This window comes from Astatotilapia calliptera, chromosome 1 (assembly GCF_900246225.1).
Source record: "Astatotilapia calliptera chromosome 1, fAstCal1.2, whole genome shotgun sequence".
NCBI lineage: Eukaryota > Metazoa > Chordata > Actinopteri > Cichliformes > Cichlidae > Astatotilapia > Astatotilapia calliptera.
In genome coordinates, this window is record NC_039302.1 from 39,459,463 (window position 1) to 39,480,873 (window position 21,411).

A 21,411-nucleotide genomic window follows, 5' to 3' on the forward strand; every position below is an offset into this window, starting at 1 on the left:
CCTTAGAAAAACCAGTCTTGAGATATTTCTTGGCCCAGTCTTGACGTTTCAGCTTGTGTGTCTTGTTCAGTGGTGGTCGTCTTTCAGCCTTTCTTACCTTGGCTATGTCTCTGAGTATTGCACACCTTGTGCTTTTGGGCACTCCAGTGATGTTGCAGCTCTGAAATATGGCCAAACTGGTGGCAAGTGGCATCTTGGCAGCTGCACGCTTGACTTTTCTTAGTTCATGGGCAGTTATTTTGTGCCTTGGTTTTTCCACACGCTTCTTGCGACCCTGTTGACTATTTTGAATGAAACGCTTGATTGTTTGATGATCACGCTTCAGAAGCTTTGCAATTTTGAGACTGCTGCATCCCTCTGCAAGATATCTCACTATTTTTGACTTTTCTGAGCCTGTCAAGTCCTTCTTTTGACCCATTTTGCCAAAGGAAAGGACGTTGCCTAATAATTATGCACACCTGATATAGGGTGTTGATGTCATTAGACCACACCCCTTCTCATTACAGAGATGCACATCACCTAATATGCTTAATTGGTAGTAGGCTTTCGAGCCTATACAGCTTGGAGTAAGACAACATGCATGAAGAGGATGATGTGGACAAAATACTCATTTGCCTAATAATTCTGCACTCCCTGTACAGTCACATCTGCTTCAGTATCCAGTTTGAAAGTGATTTTTGCATCTTTCACTTGTATGATGGCTGTCCACGCCTGGCCGTCACTGGAAACTGAGCCTAGGAAGAAACCGTGCTCCTCTTCCTCCTCAATACTTTGCACTGTCTTGCTTTGTCTGCAGATGCGCTGGTAGTGACCTTTTTTTCCACATAAATGACATTTTGCATCATTTGCTGGGCACTCGGGTTTCGGATGTGGAGAGCCTCCGCACTTGTAGCATTTATTACTTTGTCTCTTGCTATATTGCTGTTGTGTTTTGACAGTTTTATTTTTGAACATGTTGAACTTTGTTTTGTCGTGCTTTTGCATCACTCTGTCAGCTGTTTTCGCATTTACTTGCATTACATTTGTATGCCGGCTTGTACACATACACGAGAGACACGAGAGTTCTTCTTTACTGATGTTTACTGTGCTTCTCTTAACGTACAGGTACACCGTAGAATTGGTGAATACAAATGTACAAGAAAATTATATTTCAGCATTAAAACATATTACAATATAAAATTCACAAAATATAAACAAACATACCACTTTGGCCTGCAAGTAGACAAACTAGTGTAACTGGAACTTAGGGCTTATTTCTTCTTTCTTAGCTTGACTTTTACACGGCTAGACCGTCACCATGCGCAGCTTCTCTGACCTTACTTCCCAAAACAGGAAGTGACCTCTGCCCTTACCTTGTTGCTTTTTGATTTCTTCTGACTGCTTGGCCATATTTATAGCTTTATCCAAGTCCAAGTCTTTTTCCATCTGCATGAGCTCATACAGCCTCGTGTCGGCCAAGCCCACTACTATTCTGTCTCTTATCAGCTCATCGTGGAGCGGTCCGTAATTACAGTGCTCTGCTAATGCATGCAAGTCAGTCATGAATGCATCAACAGTCTCATTCGGCCCTTGTTTGCGCATATTAAAACGTGCACGCTCATAAACAACATTTTTCCTGACAATGAAAAAGTTGTGGAAGCTATCTCTCACTTTAGCATAGTCCCGCTGGTCTACATCACTTAACTTTAGTGGTAGTGCGGTAAGACCAACTCTTTACTCACTGTATTACCATCTCCCGGCATGCATTGCCAGTGCGTAACGCGTAATTACACAATCAAACAACGAACACATACTGCCCATACAACAAATGTACCAGAGACAATTATGAATACACCACACCTCCCACTTCAAACTCAGTGATGTATAAAACAACACATTTGAATGGCACTGGGAGCTCAATTTCCACAAATTTTAACAAGAGAATGTCAAAAACCATTCTGCAGATATTCCAACAGACCTGTTTCTCACTGAAACACTGGCACAGTATAAAATGATAAAACACAAAAACGAGGCTCTTAACTGTTGAATAACTCTAATGCTATAAAAAGCGAGAAACAAATTAACCCAAATATATATTTTTCAGTAAAAAAGATCTTACAGTTTTGACATGTGATATGTTGTTTTGTATCATATTAAAAAAAACAACATCAATGTTATGCTCGAAACGAGACAGGGAAAATGACAGATCTCGAAAATGCTTTAATGTACGAGCCTAGAAGGAGTTCCTGAAAGCATCACTTCCTGAGGATTTTCTTTCATAGAAGTTTACGTGCCCATTGCTGTTTTTTTTAGCAGCTGCTCTGGCTGATACGTAGATAAAGACAGCGATAGGTCCGCCTGTACCGATGACCAAACAGTGTAAAGACCGGAAACTATCTTCATAACCGACTAACGTCAAACTTGGTAACGCCTTTATGTTCCAAAGTACAACCAGAGTACCGGTTGGCTAACAATTTGTGCAAGAGGTCGCTAGATCAAATGACGTTTTTGTCTGCCAGTTTACTTTTGTTGAAGAGAGTACACATTAAGGTTTTTTTTACAGCTGTTGTCAGCAAGGAACAAAAATGAGTCGAAGAGGTGAAAGAAACGAGGAAACGGACAAAGCTTCTGTTTCCTCAAATGTCGCAGACGATTCACAGAGGATGACAACAATTTACGCTGTGTATCTCATCGCCGCTTTGGATATCACATGGATGTTTTTACAGTTCTCAGTAACCCCTGTGAGTATATGACACGGGAAGAAGAAGAAGAAGCTGAAATGTCCCTATATTCCCTTTAGTGCGCACAGTTATGATTGAGGCTGGATTTACTGACGTTGATAATGCTATGGCTGAAAATCTCGTTTTAATTAAGAGTGCAAGAATGACCACTGGTCTTATATGAAACACTAACAGTAGCTATTACATACACTTATAGTAAACACTGGAGAAGGGGTATTCATATCACTGAATATCAGTGACACACAGTGAAGCATCCTGCTTTGAAATGTGCTTAATCACTGTGACAAGATAAGATAGGATAAGATGACATTTATTAGTCCCAGACTTGTGAAATTCACTTTGTTAAAGCAGCAGATATGTGGCTGTTCAGGAACATAGGCAGTATTTATACTTTGTATGGATGAGAACTATGCCAGTATGTACACGTAGCAAAGTGTTGTATTGTATTGCTAAATCTTAGGATCTTTACTAAATTTCATACTTAAGAACAGATATTGAAAATTTAGTTCCACTGCAGTGATCGAAAACATAAAGTTAGTCAACAGATTTGGATACACAAAACAAATCTGCAGTATAGAAATGCATTATCGAATACTACCCATGTATTTTCTTCCAGTTATTCTAATTTGGGTCACTCACATTCACAGCTGTGGCAAATTTAGAATCACCAGTTAACCGAACCCCATGCATTTCTTTGGACTGTTGAAGGAAGCTAGAAAGAAAACACAGGGAGAACATGCAAGCTCCACATAGAAAGCCCACTTGTACATGAGTTAATGTTTTATTGTCTTTCCAGGGGCACAAATTTGTAGTTTTTGGCACACTTATCACACATGAAACAGGAGTCAAAATTACATGATTGGAAGCATCAAAACGCCTTTTAACTATAAGCTTTTAAATGTGATAGATTAAATAGAACTACATGTATGTGGCATAATGGAAATAATCATGTTTTAAAATGTAAATTAAGGATTTTGGAAAAGAAGCAGCAGGAAACTGGCAGAAATTTAAATTTCATAATAATCTAAAAATATAAGCTAACACATCATTTAGTCATAGTCTAGTCATAGTGCAGTAAACATAAGTGACTCTAAAACTTCTCATTCTGTGACGTAAAATCTTCCCAACTTTGAACTCAAAGCTGAGATATGATAAAACAAAAAGGCATAGCAGGACACTCATTGCTGCCACCAAATACCTCCACCAACTCTAACACCAGCAGCACCACCTTCCTCAAATAAGGCCAATGTTCACCTGCAACACAATGCAACCCATTTAAATCAAATTGATTCACCTGGCATTTAGCTCTTTTTCTGTCACCACTTTCCATTTTACATGACATGACTCTGCTGCTAAAGATATCCTATAAAAAGAAGTTAGTTTGAACTGGTAGCAGCTCTACCTCGGGCCAGGTGAGTGCCACAGTGACAGTGTTTCTGCACTGTTCAGCAAAACAGTCCATTTAAATTGTGAGATAACCTACACAGAACTAGGCAAGCAAACCAGCCAATGTGTTTCAAAGTGAAAAATATTTGCACAATGTTTAGACAAAGGAGCCACTTGAAATAATTCCTACATATGCTGAGCATGTCTTGGGTACTTTACCCTCACTCCAAGGACATGCTCATCCCAAACTATCTGAAGCAATTTGCTCAAATGCAGTTCTGAACCTTTCTCTTAATCTGATAAAGGTGCATGTGACAATGCCAAGATTAAATTAGATACTCCCTATCATATTGTGCCAATTTACCCTAATGAGAAAACAAGTGTTCGTCTTGTGTCCTGCACACTCCCAGTCCTCTCGCCCAAACTGATATATGTACAGTAGTGATGTTGTGTGCTACAAACGCTTCTGACAAAATTTTTCAAAAAACTTAAGTTAATGTGTGAAAACAGCTTCAGTAGGGTTTAGGTTGGGTGCTTTTGGAGTTCTCTGCTTTTTAAATTATTTTTTTTCCAAACTATCATTGCAGAAGTGCGATGTGTTTTGGCTCATGGTTCTATAGAAAAGAAATGAAGGTCCTGCTGATCTTAGGGGTTTGGCCCTGCTGTCCGACTTAAGCACATTTCTAGCAGTAGCAAATTTGCCCCACAACATCAATACAGAAAGTGAACTTACCCTTAGAAAACCCATACAGGGGCCCTAAAGGGCAAAACTGCTGTGGTTCCTGTGTGAGCACACCCACTTGGGTCTTGGGTGGGATGACTGTGGGTTTGCCCTGCCCACACACCCCCACAGTTCATCCACATCTACCCAATGTTGGCCTTGGTATGTTGGCTGGGTATTAGTTCACAGTTCTTCTAAAGTTTATGAATCAATAAAAAAAAAAAAGAGGAAGGCCTTGAATGCGAACTCTTGACTGGCATAAACAAGGATGTACTTTTATTGTGTCTGTCAAGACACAAGTTATTTTCTGACACTCATTATCACTTCTATGCTAATGACATTCAGTTGTACATGTCTTTTAAGGTCCAACAGCTGGATAGTCCACTGTTTAGTGATTGGTTCTGTAACAATGACCTCGTCTTAAACTGGTCTTAGTTCATTTTGTTCAGCAGTTAAATCCAGTGTTTAAAGTCTTGGTGTAATATTTGATTCTTCTCTGGGTTTTGGCAGTAAAGTCTATCTTACCAGGAGAGTCTTTTTCCTGTTTTTTTTTCTAATTTATGTAACATTTCTGAATTGCAACATATGGTCTCTTTGGTGGATCTGGAGAAAATTAGTCATGCATTTGCATCATTGCACTTAGATTACTGTAATGCCTTGTTTTCTGGCTTGGGTAAATTCTCATTAATGTCTTTCGAAAGCAATAAAGCAAGGGAACTGTAATAAGACTATTAACACATTCAGCAGCCGAGCTCAAATCACTACCATTTTATATTCTTTAAACTGGCTCTCAGTAGATTCTACAATTTGTTTTCACATACAGAGCACTTAATGGCCAGGCTCCGGACTGTTTGCCTTATCTTCTACCAAGCACACCTCTGCTTGTAGGCTTTGATGACAGGCTCAGAATCTAATGGTCATTCCACATACAAAAGGGCAGAGATTTAGAGCAGTCTCTCGCAACAATTAACTTTAGCTGACTCTGTGGACTCTTTCTAAAACCAGTTAAGAATCTTTTTTTAGTTTAATCAGGCTTTTCTTTGATACTTTTAATGATTTTTATTTTCGTTTTGATCTTAAATTGTTTTTGTATTGTTTTTATGGTGTTTAATTTCCTTATTTATTTTACTCGGTTTTGTGACCACTTGTCACAAAAAAATAACGGTCACTTACTTATGTTGCTCTCTATAGTATTTGGCAAAGAAGCTCGGCTTCGACACGTTGTGGTTTGGTTATTTGCAAACTACAGTTGGAGTTATTCAGCTGCTCGGGGGCCCAATGTTTGGAAGGTGAGTTTCTGTTCGCTATTTTTTGCTTGGACATTGCTCTTTACTGTTTGCCAACAGTCGGAACACAGTGTAGAAAAATGTGACTGTAGGGTCTGTTTTGTTTTTTTTTTTTGGCAGGTTTGCAGATCTATTTGGGGCACGGACAGCTTTGTCCCTGGCATGTGCTTCAACTGTTGTCTTCTTTCTGCTGCTGGCCACAGCAGACACTCCAGCCATGTTGTTCATCCATAAAATCCCCACAGTCTTTATGCATGTCCTCCCTGGTGAGCATCAAACCTACCGTTTTTTTTATCCTTTGCTAACAATGTGGCTGAACTATTTTTACATTTATTCAGATTTATTCTAAATGTTAATTTTATTTATCCTGAATCAAGTTTCACTTGATTTTCTTCTTTGTCCCACCTGTGTCTGCAGCATCACAAATGGTTGTTACAGACCTTACAAAACCTGAGAAACGGGCCGACGCCTTATCCAAGCTTGGTCTGTGTTTTGGCATCGGTATGATAGTTGGCTCCACATTAGGCGGACAGCTGAGCAAACTCTATGGGTTAGTGTCACAGTGTGTATCATTAACAGCAGCACTGGTGTGAAACCAACCTGAGCAACCATTGACTCTTTGACAGAGCCAAAGGAAATAAAAAACATCTCTGGTTTAGGAAGACATTTTGGCTTAGGTTGGAATATTGCGCTTTTATGAAACATGGAATTCAGTCATTGTGTGTGTTTACCAAAAGTGTCCCCCATACAGCACCTTTACTTTGTATTTCTCAGGGAGAAGTTTACTGCATGTTTTGGTACTGCAGGGAGTGCCTTCAGCTTGCTGTTGGTTTTAAAGTTCATCCCCAAAAATACAAAAGCTGAAACAACCAGAGGCAACACTACAGGTAAGACATACCTACTTCTTTTCAACCTAATGGTCTCAGCTGTCTAGGTACAAAGTGGCCTTGGCTTCATGATCACAACAACAGGGATGAGCTGGTAATTTGAATCTAGCTGTCTTCATTGCACACATAAAAATTACTCAACTGGATTTTGTCACTCTCTTTCTTTCACATTTGGGATCATCTCATAGCAAACCGTTGATGCCAGTCTTTAAAATTCCATGTAATAATCCAGGTAGATTATTATCAGAATACCACTGAGTCTCTGATGTTGTGTTACTGTATCATCTTCCATAATTACATACTCAAATGTGCTTAAAATTGCAGTGTGCCATTCTTTTCCATATAGATGTATTTTAAAAAGAAAAAAGGTAATACATCTATATTTTTAGAGATGTTTGGAGAGAGTCACCTTTTGGTTGCAAATAATCCAAAGCCATGGTATGGAATGTCTGTAAAGGTTCTCAGTCATCCAGGTCATCGTAGTCAAAGGAGTTTGCAAAGAAAACTGTCTGGACTTCTTTAAGTTGCTAGAAGACATTTCACCTTTCATCCGAGAGCAGCACTGAAATTTCCCTGGGACTTCTCTACATACATGTTATCCTACCTTGACTTATTGGTAGAAACACATAACACATAATGAGATGGTAATTGTACCTCTTGCACTTTGATTTTACTTCAGATGACAACAGAAGAAAGTCAGTATTCAATCTGAGTGAGATTACGAGGCTGATGAAGTTTCCAACAGTGATGCAGACTTTCATTATCAAGATAGTCGCAGGTTTGCCATCAGGTGAGACTTGAAGTGTGAAGATGTTTTGGTTTAAGCCTTTGCAATATACAAATGTTGTGTCTCTTCCTAATATCACTGTGTTTAAGTTACACACTCTTTAAATGTTTTTCTTTTTTGCCATTTTGTTTTTGGAGGTTACCTATGGTGATATGTTCTGATTGGGCTCATTTACATTTATGTGTATTAAAATGGGTATGAATATGTAGCTAAATTTGTGGATGCTCATGTTAAACCAGGACAAAATTTTAAATAATTCTGGTCAAACATCTGTGAGCCAAATGTTCAGGCTTCATACTCTTGTGATGGCTCAGCTATAAAAGGCTCGATGGGGGTTCGTCATCACCCTGCTGGGCAGGCAGGTGGGCAGCATGGACCCCCAGATTTGTGAATGGGATAACTCGAGAAAAAGGCAACATAGGAGTTTCAAATTGATACCATAGGTGTTTCTACTAAAAGGTTCTGATGAGTTTGAATCCTGAAGTTTTGTGAAAACCTTGTGAACACGATAATTTGAGAACAAGGCAGAGTACACAGAAGCCCCAACTGGACCTTCTGGAATTGCAAGGAGCAGCCAATTGGAAGCAAGTTTGTGTAAAGGGAAGTTGGCCTTACAGGAGCAGGCTTTAGACAAATGGCACCAAGAATAACTTCAAGATAAATACAACTGTAACATGTCTGTGAAGGTTCTCAGTCATCCAGGTCATCGTAATCTAAGGAGCTTGCAAAGAAAAGCGTCTGGACTTCTTTAAGTTGCTTGAAGACGTTTCACCTCTCATCCGAGAAGCGTCAAATGGTGGGGAGTCCCAGATTTAAACCTAGTGGGAGTATCCCCCCACAGAGGGACAAAAGGACCCCCTGATGATCCTCTAATCGCCTGAGCCAAGGCGTATCTTGAGCCAAGGTGTAGCTTCTCGGATGAAAGGTGAAACGTCTTCAAGCAACTTAAAGAAGTCCAGACGCTTTTCTTTGCAAGCTCCTTTGAATACAACTGTAACATTGTAAATCAGCATATTAGGCCAGCACTGAAGTTAAGCGATCGTAGCTCAAGAGTTGGGAGTTCGCCTTGTAATCGGAAGGTTGCCGGTTCGAGCCCCGGCTCGGACAGTCTCGGTCGTTGTGTCCTTGGGCAAGACACTTCACCCGTTGCCTACTGGTGGTGGTCAGAGGGCCCGGTGGCGCCAGTGTCCGGCAGCCTCGCCTCTGTCAGTGTGCCCCAGGGCGGCTGTGGCTACAATGTAGCTTGCCATCACCAGTGTGTGAATGTGTGCGTGAATGGGTGGATGACTGGATATGTAAAGCGCTTTGGGGTCCTTAGGGACTAGTAAAAGCGCTATATAAATACAGGCCATTTACAGGCCATTTAAGCAGCCCTGAAAACATTTTGCAAACAGAAAATTAAATTGCCACAAAGAGACACAAAGCCAACTTTGATGGTGTCATCATAAATCATATGTAAATCTAACAAAATTGTTTTGTGCTCGAAGGCATTTTTCAAGTGATGTTTTCTATCATTGCACTGGAGTTCTTTAAGCTGCAACCTGAGCAGAATGGCTACCTGATGGCCTATTTTGGCATCGTCCAAATGGTAAGACTGAAATCCAAAATGAATTGGTGCATTTTAGCCTTTTCAAGTTTTCTACGTTTTGTTATATTACAGACCAAAATTCACTTATGATTCACTTGTTGAATTTAGACTAAATGACAAATTAAGGAACAGGTTTTTGGAGTATTTTGTTTGTTTTTCTTTAACAACTGAAAGAATAAAACACAGTGTTTGCAGACGTATCCTTGCTCGCACTTGGGGTTGAGCTCTGATGGTTCCTACATGAAACAACAGTCCCCAATATGCTTCAATAACTTCATTAGACCTGTGATTAGTTGAATTCATGAATTAGGAAAGTTACTTACAGATCTGTTTAAGGTCTTGCAGTTGTCAGACTAAAAAAACCCAACCTGTGATAGCCTCTTATTGTCAGATGGGGAACTTTTGGAACCACCAACAGTCGTCCAAGATATTCCAATATAGCTAAGCTAAGTAGTCTGGTCTTTGTCAGAGAGATTACCAAGAAGCCAGTGGTCACTGACTAAAAGATTCACTTTTTATTTTTTTTGTAGAAAACTCTAAAGGATCTGAAAACTTTTCAAATGGACTGTATGTGATATGTTGGGGGGTTGAGCTTAAGCTTATACCAGACTGCAAGATGAAATGAGTAAAACCCAGATGTTTGTTCAGGTTATTCAAGGAGGAGTGATCGGTCGGCTTACGGCAAGATACTCTGACAATTCATTGCTGCTTCTATCCATTGGAGTGTCCTCTTTTGTGGGACTGGCTCAGGTATGCACAAAACATAAGCACACACCCCTTAGAGAGAAAGTATTCACTCAAGTACTCCATAGCTTTTCTTTTTAAGAAGCAAAACTCTTGTCTTAGCTTGATGAAAAAAAAAATGTTTCCATTGTTTGATGCAAATAAAATGAAAAGTTTTAACCCCCCTTTTTTTTTTACCATGAGGTTTTTTTTTAATAGTAAATCTTACTACAACTTTTACTATTGCTTGGTATTGAACTTCTGTGATATTGTGCTTGTATACAGGTGAACAAGTATTCAAAAAAGTACAAGTGTGAATTTGTTAGGGTATTTTTTGTTTGTTTTATTATTATGAATGTGTTCATGTTTCTTGGTGTTTAGCAGCTCAGATAAGAGCCCAAGAGCTTGTTCAACAGCTTGAGATTGCTGGTTGGCACCGGGTGAAATCCGTCACAAACAGGTTGCTGCAGCCGAAACCTCTTTGTGATTGGTTTGGTTGCTGCTAGAGTACTGCGGCCACTCATAGTTTGCATGGAAGGAATGTCAACTAATTAACTTGAAAAAGTGAAAGGTGAAAATGTCCGTCGCAAACATTAAATGGAGAGCGTTCGGTGACCAGAGGATATCAAGTGCTTGGTGACTGCTTTAGGCCTGCATGGCTGGGACTTCCAATGGACTGTGAACCACTCACAACTAGTTGAGAAATACTCAATTTTCCCCAACAACTGGTGGTTGCCAAGTGGTTGGTAACCACCAGTTGTGACTGGGGCGTAAAACTGTATCAATTCATAGCAGAGCTTTGAATTGATACATCAATATGCTAACAGCCACATTTACATGTTTCGTACATGGTGCTGCCCCTAACAGGCCTCACTATCAGTTAACCCCTTTGCCACACTGCCAAAGCCCCTTAAGACAGATATTTGGATTCACAGCTGAATTGGGGAGTGTCATCAAATCAAATCAAAATTTATTTCTATAGCACATAATAATACATCAAAGTTGACCAAAGTCCTTCAAAGTTGGTCAGAGCAATAGTATAAGACAGAATAAAAAGAAACAGTTAAAAGGAGGGCAGGAAACAATATGAACAATATGGGTAAAAAAAAAAATCCTCATAGAAATCCAGAGCAAAAACTTAATCAATAGCACAGCCCATTAGAGTTCTGCTGCAGGCATTTCTTTGGACTCGTTGTGACAGCAACCCCTATTAAACATAATTACCTAGCAATGAATATAATGTGCCATTGAACCCCTTGCTGAAAACTGTTTATTTCTGATATTTCTCTGTACAGGCATATATACAGAATGTGTGGCAGTTCTGCTTTAACATCCTCCCGATGATGTTTTCTCTCAGTGTGTTTAATGCCATCACAGACAGCATGCTCACCAAGAGTGTACCGTCCTCTGACACAGGTGAGACCATCCCGCTTTACTTTATTACAACCAGATGGTGTTTGACAGGCTCTACTTTTAAAAAGCTTTATTTTAGATCACTTGATGTGTGACTGCATTTGAATAAAGCTGCTTTAAACTTAAAGAAGCAAAGACACTCCAGCATTCCAAGATAAAATGTAATAATATCAAATAAAATGGTTTAGAAAACTACAGGTGAACCTATTGTGAAATAGTGTAAAGAATTATTGCCAGTTTTAATCTTGTTCTCATTTGCAGGCACAATGCTGGGACTGTGCGCATCTGTTCAATCTCTGCTTCGCACAGTTGGACCTACTATAGGGGGCTTCCTGTATGTGAACTACGGCATTTCCGCTATAGGTTTAATCCAGTTTTTCGTGAATATTGCTGTGTTTGTCTACCTGCTACAGCGACGACTCAACAAGACAGCCGAGCAGCGAAAGTGACACCTCTGTCTTTTTGTCTCACTTGTTCAAAAATTCAAAAAAGGAGAGGAGATGGAAATCAGCTGTTGATTTTAAAAACAAGCATCATATACACACATATTTCCCTTTTTTTAGTAACTGCCATAATTAGATCATATCCCATTATTCCAGATTTTGTGCTGTTCAAGTTTCTGTTGATTCAGTGTCAGATCACTAGATGGCACCAAATCCTCTATTTTACTGGCTGATGGTTTTATTGGCTCGTTGTTCACATAAACATCAGAGTTTAATCAGTTTGATTATGATTGAAAACAGGGCCAACTCCATTGCTACTACAATTTAGAATAAAAGTTAATTTTCTTAAGTTATTGTTTTGCATTAAACTTTTGGAAATGCTTTTGTTTTTTCTATATAAATTTAAAGTCAGGAATGCACTGTAGACTTGCCTTTGCACTGAAAAGGACCAATCTTAACCATGCTTTTTAATGGCTGTAAACTTTCATATAAATAAATGTGTGAGGGGGAAAAAAGCAAATTTAATAATAATAATTGCCAGAATAGTTCAGAGACTTTGATGCCAGTGCTGTCCTGGTACACCCTTAGTATCACCCAGCCAGGCTTCAACTCACCACTGTAAGTAAAATACTTTGATTTACTTGTTCATATTTAGGTTTAGAATGATGTGGTGAAAAAAAGTGAACTGATAAAATACAACATGTTAAAGATTAAACCAGTGGTTACCAAACCTTTTTTGTTCTGTTTCACCTCATGTTAAACATGTGATGTATATAAAGTCGCTGGAGCGTTTCTGGGTATTTTGGCAGTCTTAAGTGCCCCCAATATCCAGTAACCACCAACTGTAATTAAGTAACTAAAATACATTTACAGAGCTTAACTAGTGTCCTCTGATTTTGCTTACCTTTGTTCACTTTAACTTTTGAAAAATATATTTTCAATACTTTTCAAAAGTAAATACATCTACTTAGAAAACTGGTGACGTGTTCAAAACTAATTTTACCTGCTGTATTTAAAATTATTGAATATTTCAGGCCTAAAGCATTCATTAACTCTTTATTTATTTCTTGTATATTTCTTATACAGTTTAGAAACACAGATCAGTTTTGGTTTAGCATTTTTAGCATCCAGCTGTGTGCTGTGTAAGTGACATCAGTGTCACCAGTAGAGTTTCTCCTTATACAAACTAAGCAGTCCAGATGAACACAAAATACATGATTGTGTGTGTATCTTGCTCTCTCTAGATCACACAGCGCAGTGTGAATAGGGATTCTTGTTTATACACCAGGTGACTCAGGTGTAATTATAGTAAACAGAGTAACAATAAAGATTAGGATTAAAGATTAAGATTAAATTTCCAGCATATGTCAGCCTGTTCATGGTATCAAGTACTTGAGCTAGCAGGAATGGACTACCCACACAGAGTGTCTGATGAAGCAGTTGATGGAGGGGCTGAAAGTGCTTGAAAGCTGTCCTCTGCCTTAATGAAGATCAAAGAAATTAGCAAGAAGGTGTTTAAAAAGAAGTCGAAATGCCTATAACAGCTTGGCTCAATGACAGGCTGCTGTAGATGAAGCAATTGTAGAAATGTTCAGAGCTCGCATCACTGAGCTAGCAGCAGAGAGGTCTTCCACACGGCGTACCGGTAGAAATGTCGTTTTTACTACATGTATTCTTATAGGCTTCCTTGTCCTGACGTTTTGACTTAAGATAAAAGAAAATTTAAGAAATCATTTAAGCAAATGCTGAGAGAACTTAATTCAGAGAGTAAACAAACCACAAATGTATAAAAATAAAAACTGGCCATAGCCAAATCTCTGCACCTGGTGATAAAAACACTCAACAGAAGGTCAGAACAGCCTTTCTTGAGGATAATTCAATAATATGACACAGGCCGATATGAGTTCCTGGATATTCCAAAGGAAAAACCAAATCCTTCCAACCCATCACACCCTCCTTGAGCGTGGTTTTGCTGGAGGTTTCTTCCTGTTGAAAGGGAGTTTTTCTGTCCCACTGCTGCCAAGGGCTTGCTCTGATTTGGAGGGTTTCTGTCTAACAATGTAAGATCTTTACTCTGCAATATAAAGAACCTTGAGACAGCTGTTAGTGTGGCGTTATATTAATATACTGAATTAAAGTGAATTCTTTGTCCATGCTTAAAGAAACACGAAGAACAAATCTACTTTGGCCTGAACTTTAAAACGAAATCAGAAATCTGGTAAAAAAAAAAAAATGTTGAAATATCATCTTAAAATCAAAATCAGTCCAGGCTTCGTCCTTCACACAGTTCATAATAACTACATGAAGGAAGAGATTTTTTTCTCTTCCTTCATGTTGTTTATATAAGCTGCGTGATGGTAGAGGAAATATGCATATTATGGAGAAGAAATATACTTCAATGGGGATTTGTAAAAAAATTTTAATCAAATTTAATCAGGAAGTTTCTGAATTGGTGTTTTCATAATGGTATTGTCTATCTTTTATTATTAAAATCATTAACTTTAATCAAACATTCATGTAAAGGGCATGCAAAAATAATTTTTGCATAGTGTTGCAGACATGTTCCAAATACATTTCTTTTATTCAACATTTCATGAAGAAAGAGCAAAGAAAACCGAATACGTGCATCTGTGGATTGAGTGACATTTGTGAGGACTGCCTTTGCCAGAGTTGGCTATTCTGTGCAGCTCGGATCAGTCTGGAATGATTTGGATGAGTGAATAAGTCTGGAGTTAAATAAAAAGTGAATTTAAAAAAAAAGTATTTGTATCAAAAAAATAGCTCACATAAAAAATTTCCATACTCTGAGAGGGATAAATAAAACCTTCATCACAGTGTGGACAGTAGTCTGCTTCCTCTGGCTGTCAAGCTGCTGCATGTTGGAGTGATGTCATAAAATCTGGAGCAGGTGTTTTCATTGTTTCTACAAAATAAGCTCATTTTGAATGTTGTCGTTGTTGTTTTTAAAATAATATGATCGGCAATCCTGGATTGAAAACAAACAGTCAAACAAAAAAGTTGGCAGATGTCAGTGAGGTGATTTATTTTCGTCCCCCCCCCCCCAAAAAAAAGAAATAGCAGGAATATTCCAGAATTTTTATAAATTATATTTTAAGAGACGTTTTGAAGCTAAGCATAAAAGTATAAAAAAATAAAAAATCTAGATTAAAACTGCATTTACTTACAAGGGTGTTTAGAAAACACCTTTTAAATGATGATTAAAGTAAAACCCCCAAAAGCCAAAGCGAGAAGATAGGAAGGATGTGTTTATTAAGTTTTAGTTGGCACCCTGCTCAGGTGAACCTCACCTTTAATGTGATCAGCTGCCTCAGTGTGAATTCTATCTTTTCAGGCTGATCCCACACCTGCCCTCACTCATTACTCGCTGGAGTCCAAGCCATCAAATGTCTTCCATAGGTGTAGAGTGTCAGTGCAGCTCGTAAAACACAAGGAGCATTATTATTATTAACCTTTATTTTACCAGGAAAAGTCCCATTGAGATTAAAAACCTCTTTTTCAAGGGAGTCCTGGCCAAGAGGCGACAACATGTTAAAATTACAAAGTTACATACATGTTATAAGTAATATAGCATGCTCTTGAATCTCCTGTCTCTGCCGCTTTATGTGAGTCAAAGGAGCTGCAGATGGAGCTGAAGGGTGTCACTGTATCTACGGACCCAGGCCGGGGGGGGGGGGGGGGGTGATGCAGTCCTGACCACTGGAGGGGGTGCCTTGTTACACTTGGCCATTTGAGTCAGGGGGACCTGGGACAATGCTGCTGTTAACACTCCTGATGGGGACCTTTGGGTCCTCTGAAAGTTTAATGTGACTCTGCGAGCGACCTACACTCACTGAGGTCAGAGATGAGCGCTGCCCGGCGATGGTCCAGGGTTTCCTTGTGTCAGCGCACTGGAAACTAAATGCCAGTGGGGGGGGGGCCGTCAGGTCCCAGGCTTGTTTTGTCCCCTGTGGTATAGATAATGAGGCATCTGTCTCCACCTGCCGCATGGAGAGATGAGGCTCACTGTCTCTTTTAAAAAGAGCACAGGTTACCTATCTGATTTGTTCGAGGCAGGCCAGGGACATGATCTGTAGCAGAGAAGCCTTCAGTCTAAATGTTTTATACCGAGGCTTTCTTACTTCATTCTGTGCAGCACCACACGGTGCTCCTTATCAGAAGCACACTGATCAGTGTCTTGTGAGGTACATCTAGAAAATTACCATCCATATCAATCAAACATGAGACAGTCTAACCAAAATGTAATTACTTTCACCCCAAGTCAGTGCGACTTTTGTCCATTAGGTAATAGTCTTTAATTACGTCGGTAAAAGAATGTCATGAACTGTTTTACAGCAGAGTGCTGATTCTTGTTCAGAGTTTATAAAAACCTGATGTGTCATTGACAGAAGCTCAACATGGCTGCACAGCTCCTGGTCCATCATCCTTCCAGCAGACCTCATGGAACTCTTGGAGTTGGCCACTGGAGTGAAAGGTGATCTTAGGGGTTTTTTGTCTTGGTGTAATCAGACAGCGACATCATCAATCATGAGCAGGGGAATTACAGTGGGTTACAATAGGTGATAAGATAATGAGTGGGGCCACAGCGACCTGGTGAGGGACAGCTCGAGTTCCCGTTCTGATTACACGGCAGCGGCTTGACTTTGTTGTAAACGGCTGAGGACACTGGCTGTGCAATTCCAAGATGAAGAAAGGAGTTTTTTTTTCTAATTGTGTCAGGCCTATGAAGTTAAAATTAAAATATTTATTTATATTTAATTTTTGTTTTCAGACAGACATGTGATATATACATATGATGCATGAAATGGCAATAATGCAATTTCTAAAGGGTTTCAGCAGATTATGAGATCATTGTGTAGCAGGTAGACTTAAACTACAGAATCAGTGAAGTTGAATAAAAATGGACGAATACTATTAGTTACCATCCATCTATCTATTTTGTCCCTACTTATCCAGTTCAGGGTAGTGGTGATGTGGTCCTATCCCAGCTGCCACAGGGTGAGAAGCAGGGTACATCCTGGACCTTCATGGTGCCATGGGCTTTGGACTGTTTGGGTTTTGCTTCTTTTAATCATTGGTTGTATTATTTATATTTGTCCTTTATCTCCCAGCATTCTCAGTTCCTTGATTAAGTACTATTTAGTTTATTCCCTTTTGTGTTTCATTCTGTTCTGTTTTCTCTGGAGTAAATATCAAATGTGCACTGAAGCAGCTATCATTTGCTCTATTTTCAGAGTCATTTCAGTTGCTTACATGAGATTGTGAGAAGTGGAAAAAGTCCAGGGTGTGTGTTGTTTCACACATTTGAAGACAAGCTGCCCCCTCCTCAGTGAAGAGCATGCTCAGCCTTGTGTCAGGAGGCTCAGAGCCCCATGACGCCTGGCCTGTCCTGCACGCTCTGGTCCACACTCTCACTCCCTGACATGTGCCAGCGATCGCTAATCCTCCACTGACGCCTCTCGGAAGCATCACATTCAACAACAGAACAATAAATGCCCACTGCACTGACCTCAGAGGATTGTCGCCTCTTGCTACATCAGCCAGGATCTCCCATCCTCTGCTTGTGGAAGACCATATTGGTTACATAGAAGCTAATATGGCATAACACAAAAGGCTTCTTTATGACACATGTGGCTGCATGAAAAGTCTTTGTTGTCTTTAGGATTAAGAGTTGGAGATTTGAATGTTTGAAGGTAATATGTCTAAAAGACAGGATGTTGATTGAATTTTAATTACAACAGAGCCGATTAGATAACAATATGGTGCAGGAGTTAAAAGCGGGAAACATGTGCGTCTGTTTGAATTTCCAGCCATAAGCTTTGTTTGGATGTTGTTTGGATGACTCATACAGAGCAGCATCTGTGTTCTCCAGAGATAAATCTGACCATTATTGGTCATATTGTTTAGACTATCCTGTATGATGTAATGACATGTTGTGTGGGTATTTTGAGTTCTTAATACAGCAGAAACAATTGAAGTTATTGCTGGATTTATCTGGGATTTACTGTAGCTGGATGGGTCCATTTCAAAATTCAGGATAGGATAAAGTTCTAACAATTCTGAGAATCAGTTATCAGCCGTGTTCCTTCTGCGCATCAGCAAGGCACTGTGAAAATTGGCCTTTACTCTAGGTTAAAAGAGCTTACATGTCTATGATATTTAGTCAGGGTACTGATTTCCTCACTCTGATTATCACAACATTTGGGTGACAGATGGTGTGTCAGTGGTAATCCCAGCTACCCATCAGCTTGACCCTTTGCAGTGAGCCACCTCCTCCCAAACGATCATGCAGCACCCTCGTCCCCAAAATCTCACCAAGCCTGCTGAGCTACGCAGCCAAAGAGCTGCTTTAAACTGGTGAGTAATGGCTGTGTCAGCAGTCAGTAGATGAGCCTGAGGGTTGGGGAAGGGTTAATGGGCAGTGGGCGGGTATAAGAGCCCCATTGGATCCATTGTTAACACCAGACGTACAGTAAACACTTACTGTACTGTGAATTCATGCCAACTGCAAACACAAAAATAATGTGATTCAAATGATAATATGAATAGCTCGTTTGTTCTTTAACAGCATAAAACTGTAAATAATTCTGTTTTTTCTTCATGAGCATCTGGAAACAATACATACCTGAACTCAACTTTCCAGATCAAAAAAAATTAAACCACATTAACAGAACATAAACTATCACCCTAACATTTTTGTACAGTCAAAAAAGAGCATGATAACCAGGTGACACAAAAATGTACCCCCCGGTATGACTCATTGTATAAATGCCACAGTTTTGAATTTTCTGAAATTGAAAAGTCTGCATCTGTCTCCTGATTTTGTGATAATTTGCGCACATTTTTTCTCTCTCTGACATGCCTTTTAGAAAGTACAACTCGCTTTCATTTTGTAAAACAAAGTAGTGGCATTGTATTGTTAACTTCACAAAATATTGCAATGGTCAGTTAAGTTGCCTCATTTGCTGTAAGCTTCTTGTTTCCTCTGCATTTCCACGGGGGTCCTAATCTCATCTAAAGTCATCTGCCTTAATCCACAGCAGCAGAAGCAGTGGTTGAAGTAAATTAGGTCTTTGACTGATAGCCATCTGCCAACAAATGTATAAACAGTTTGTTTTACTGCTGCTAATGCAGAAATGAAATGTAGACAGAGAAAAGTAGATGTACATAATCTGACATTAAAAATGACTTTAATGGAAAATGACAGATTATTTATTGAATCACTTTCAACATTTTGTTTTTAAAATTATTGGAAAAAAACACTGCTGATAGGAGCATAAATAATTACTCATGTGTTTTGAAGATGCAAGTTTTAGGTTTTTTTTAGAGATGGACCGATCCGATATTACGTGTTGGTCCGATACTGACGTAAATTGCTGGATCGGATATTGGAGAGAAATAAAAAATGTAATCCGATCCATTAAATATCAAAAAAGCACCTCACAAAACTTGTGACACGGCATAACTCGGCTCATAACCGTAGCACGTCGCAGCAGTATGCATCACGTGGGCTGTGTGTATTTGTAGCCTTGCTACCAAACCAGCATTTAATCTCCGAGGAAGTTATCCCAGAGAGAAGTAAAGCAAGTGTGTAAGTTCATCTCTGAATGTTTGTAAAGCATTAAGCTTAACAACCGATATATGGAGCGACTGCCTCTGACTGTCTCTCTCGCTCCCTCTCCTGCTGCTACTTCAATCATGAAACTGATTAATGATCAGCTGATCAGCTTTTCTGTCGCGAGTCCGTCTCTCTTGTTTGTTTTTGGCCCACTTTGCACCAGAAAGAGGAAACCAGCGGCTAAACAACAGCAGCATGTTTAACCTTGATAAGCTGTTGTTAGAATTTATTTAATATTTCTTTCTACACCAGGATCCTTTTCTACGTAGCTGACGGTTGGTAACTGTGCAGGGGCGGATATAGCAAAGTTTAGCCAGGGGGGCCGATAGGCAGTGTTGGGGAGTAACGGAATACATGTACCGCCGTTACGTATTTAAAATACAAAATATGAGTAACTGTATTCCGTTACAGTTACTGTTTAAAAAGGTGGTATTTAGAATACAGTTACTTTGTTGAAATAAATGGATTACACGGCAGTACTTTCCGGTTTCATATTGTCGCGGGTCAGGACTGTTTGGGTTTTGTTTGACAGCTACGTTCTGTTGTTACAGGTGGCAGCGTTGCGGTTGCCATGGTTACAGGGTGACGCTCTCTCTCTGCGTGTTTCCTGGGTGAGAGAGCGCCTTTTTGTTGTTGTGCTAAGCTAATAGGCAGAATGCTACAGGTATAGCTCTAAAGAATGTAGCATCATGGGCAGTGTAGTCCGTGCTGCAGGGAGAATGGAGTGCCATACCCGTTATGTGTCTGTGAGCGCGAGAAGGGAGAAAAAGGCGAGTGGAAAAGTATGAAACAATAAGTTCCATTGGAGCAGCCTTTCAACGCCTCTCTTTGTCTCTCGCAAGCAAAGTTGACCGACACAACAAAGTAAAGCTATTTTTCGGCTACGAGCCCGACACAGAATCCGCCGTATTAGTCAGAGGTCCAGTTCGGAGCCGCGGACCTTCAGTAACAGTAATAAATCACAGCAATAGTACATTCACGTAGTTGTAAAAAGCATGATAATATATTAAGTAATCCAAAGTATTCAGAATACATTACTCTCATTGAGTAACGTAACGGAATACATTACAGAATACATTTTGGGGCATGTATTCTGTAATCTGTAATGGAATACATTTTAAAAGTAACCTTCCCAACACTGCCGATAGGGCATTAACATGGAAAAAGGGGGCACAAAGACATACTTTTCTTTCTTATTCTCATTTTTAAATAAATAATTATCTGAATCTTATACCCAAAGTTTTAATCTGATGTAAAATGAATAGAAGTCCATTACTGTATATAGTGACTATTAAGTCTAATAAACCCTAGTAAGCTAGTACTTTTTCCTTTGGGAAGATACCATCTGTGCAGTCTGCAATTCTGTTGAAGAAAGACGTTGAATCTATTTAATTATTCTTGAAAAATAATTTATTTCTGTGCACTTTTTCCCCCACACTGCATCAAATTAAAGTTGATTACATCGATTAAGCATCATGAGGTGGAGGGTGGTTCCCTATTTTTTTTGCTGGGAGTTTGCAACCCTATTAGTTAGGTTGCTTAATATTTCTGCTAAGTACTCTTTAAAATACCAGAATAGGAAGGATGGAGTAGGTTTAAGGTTATTAGTTTGATCAGTATTGCTGAACTATGAAATATTTTGGGTGCAGTGTATTTTTTACATACAGGTATAACAGAATAGCTTTAGTGTTGTTGTTTATTTAAACTTGAGTATGAACTTATACAAAAGGCAGCAAGATAATAAAAAAACAGTTTTATTGATTAAAAAACACACTATTCGTATCAGTATCGGCAGATATCCAAATTTATGATATCGGTATC

The 21,411-nt window shown here is 39.3% G+C and overlaps 1 protein-coding gene across 1 annotated transcript; it reads left to right on the forward strand.

Moving 5' to 3' along the window:
• Positions 1–2,218: 2,218 nt before the first annotated feature.
• Positions 2,219–17,949, forward strand: slc67a1 (solute carrier family 67 member 1). Its single transcript, XM_026177609.1, is given in 14 exon segments — positions 2,219–2,527; positions 2,530–2,720; positions 6,019–6,116; positions 6,234–6,379; positions 6,531–6,663; positions 6,888–7,000; positions 7,680–7,790; positions 9,275–9,375; positions 10,024–10,125; positions 11,394–11,514; positions 11,773–11,845; positions 16,361–16,446; positions 16,929–16,970; positions 17,207–17,949. Coding segments are annotated over 14 exon segments (1,389 nt in total). The 5' UTR covers positions 2,219–2,478; the 3' UTR covers positions 17,230–17,949.
• The last annotated feature ends 3,462 nt before the right edge of the window (positions 17,950–21,411 follow it).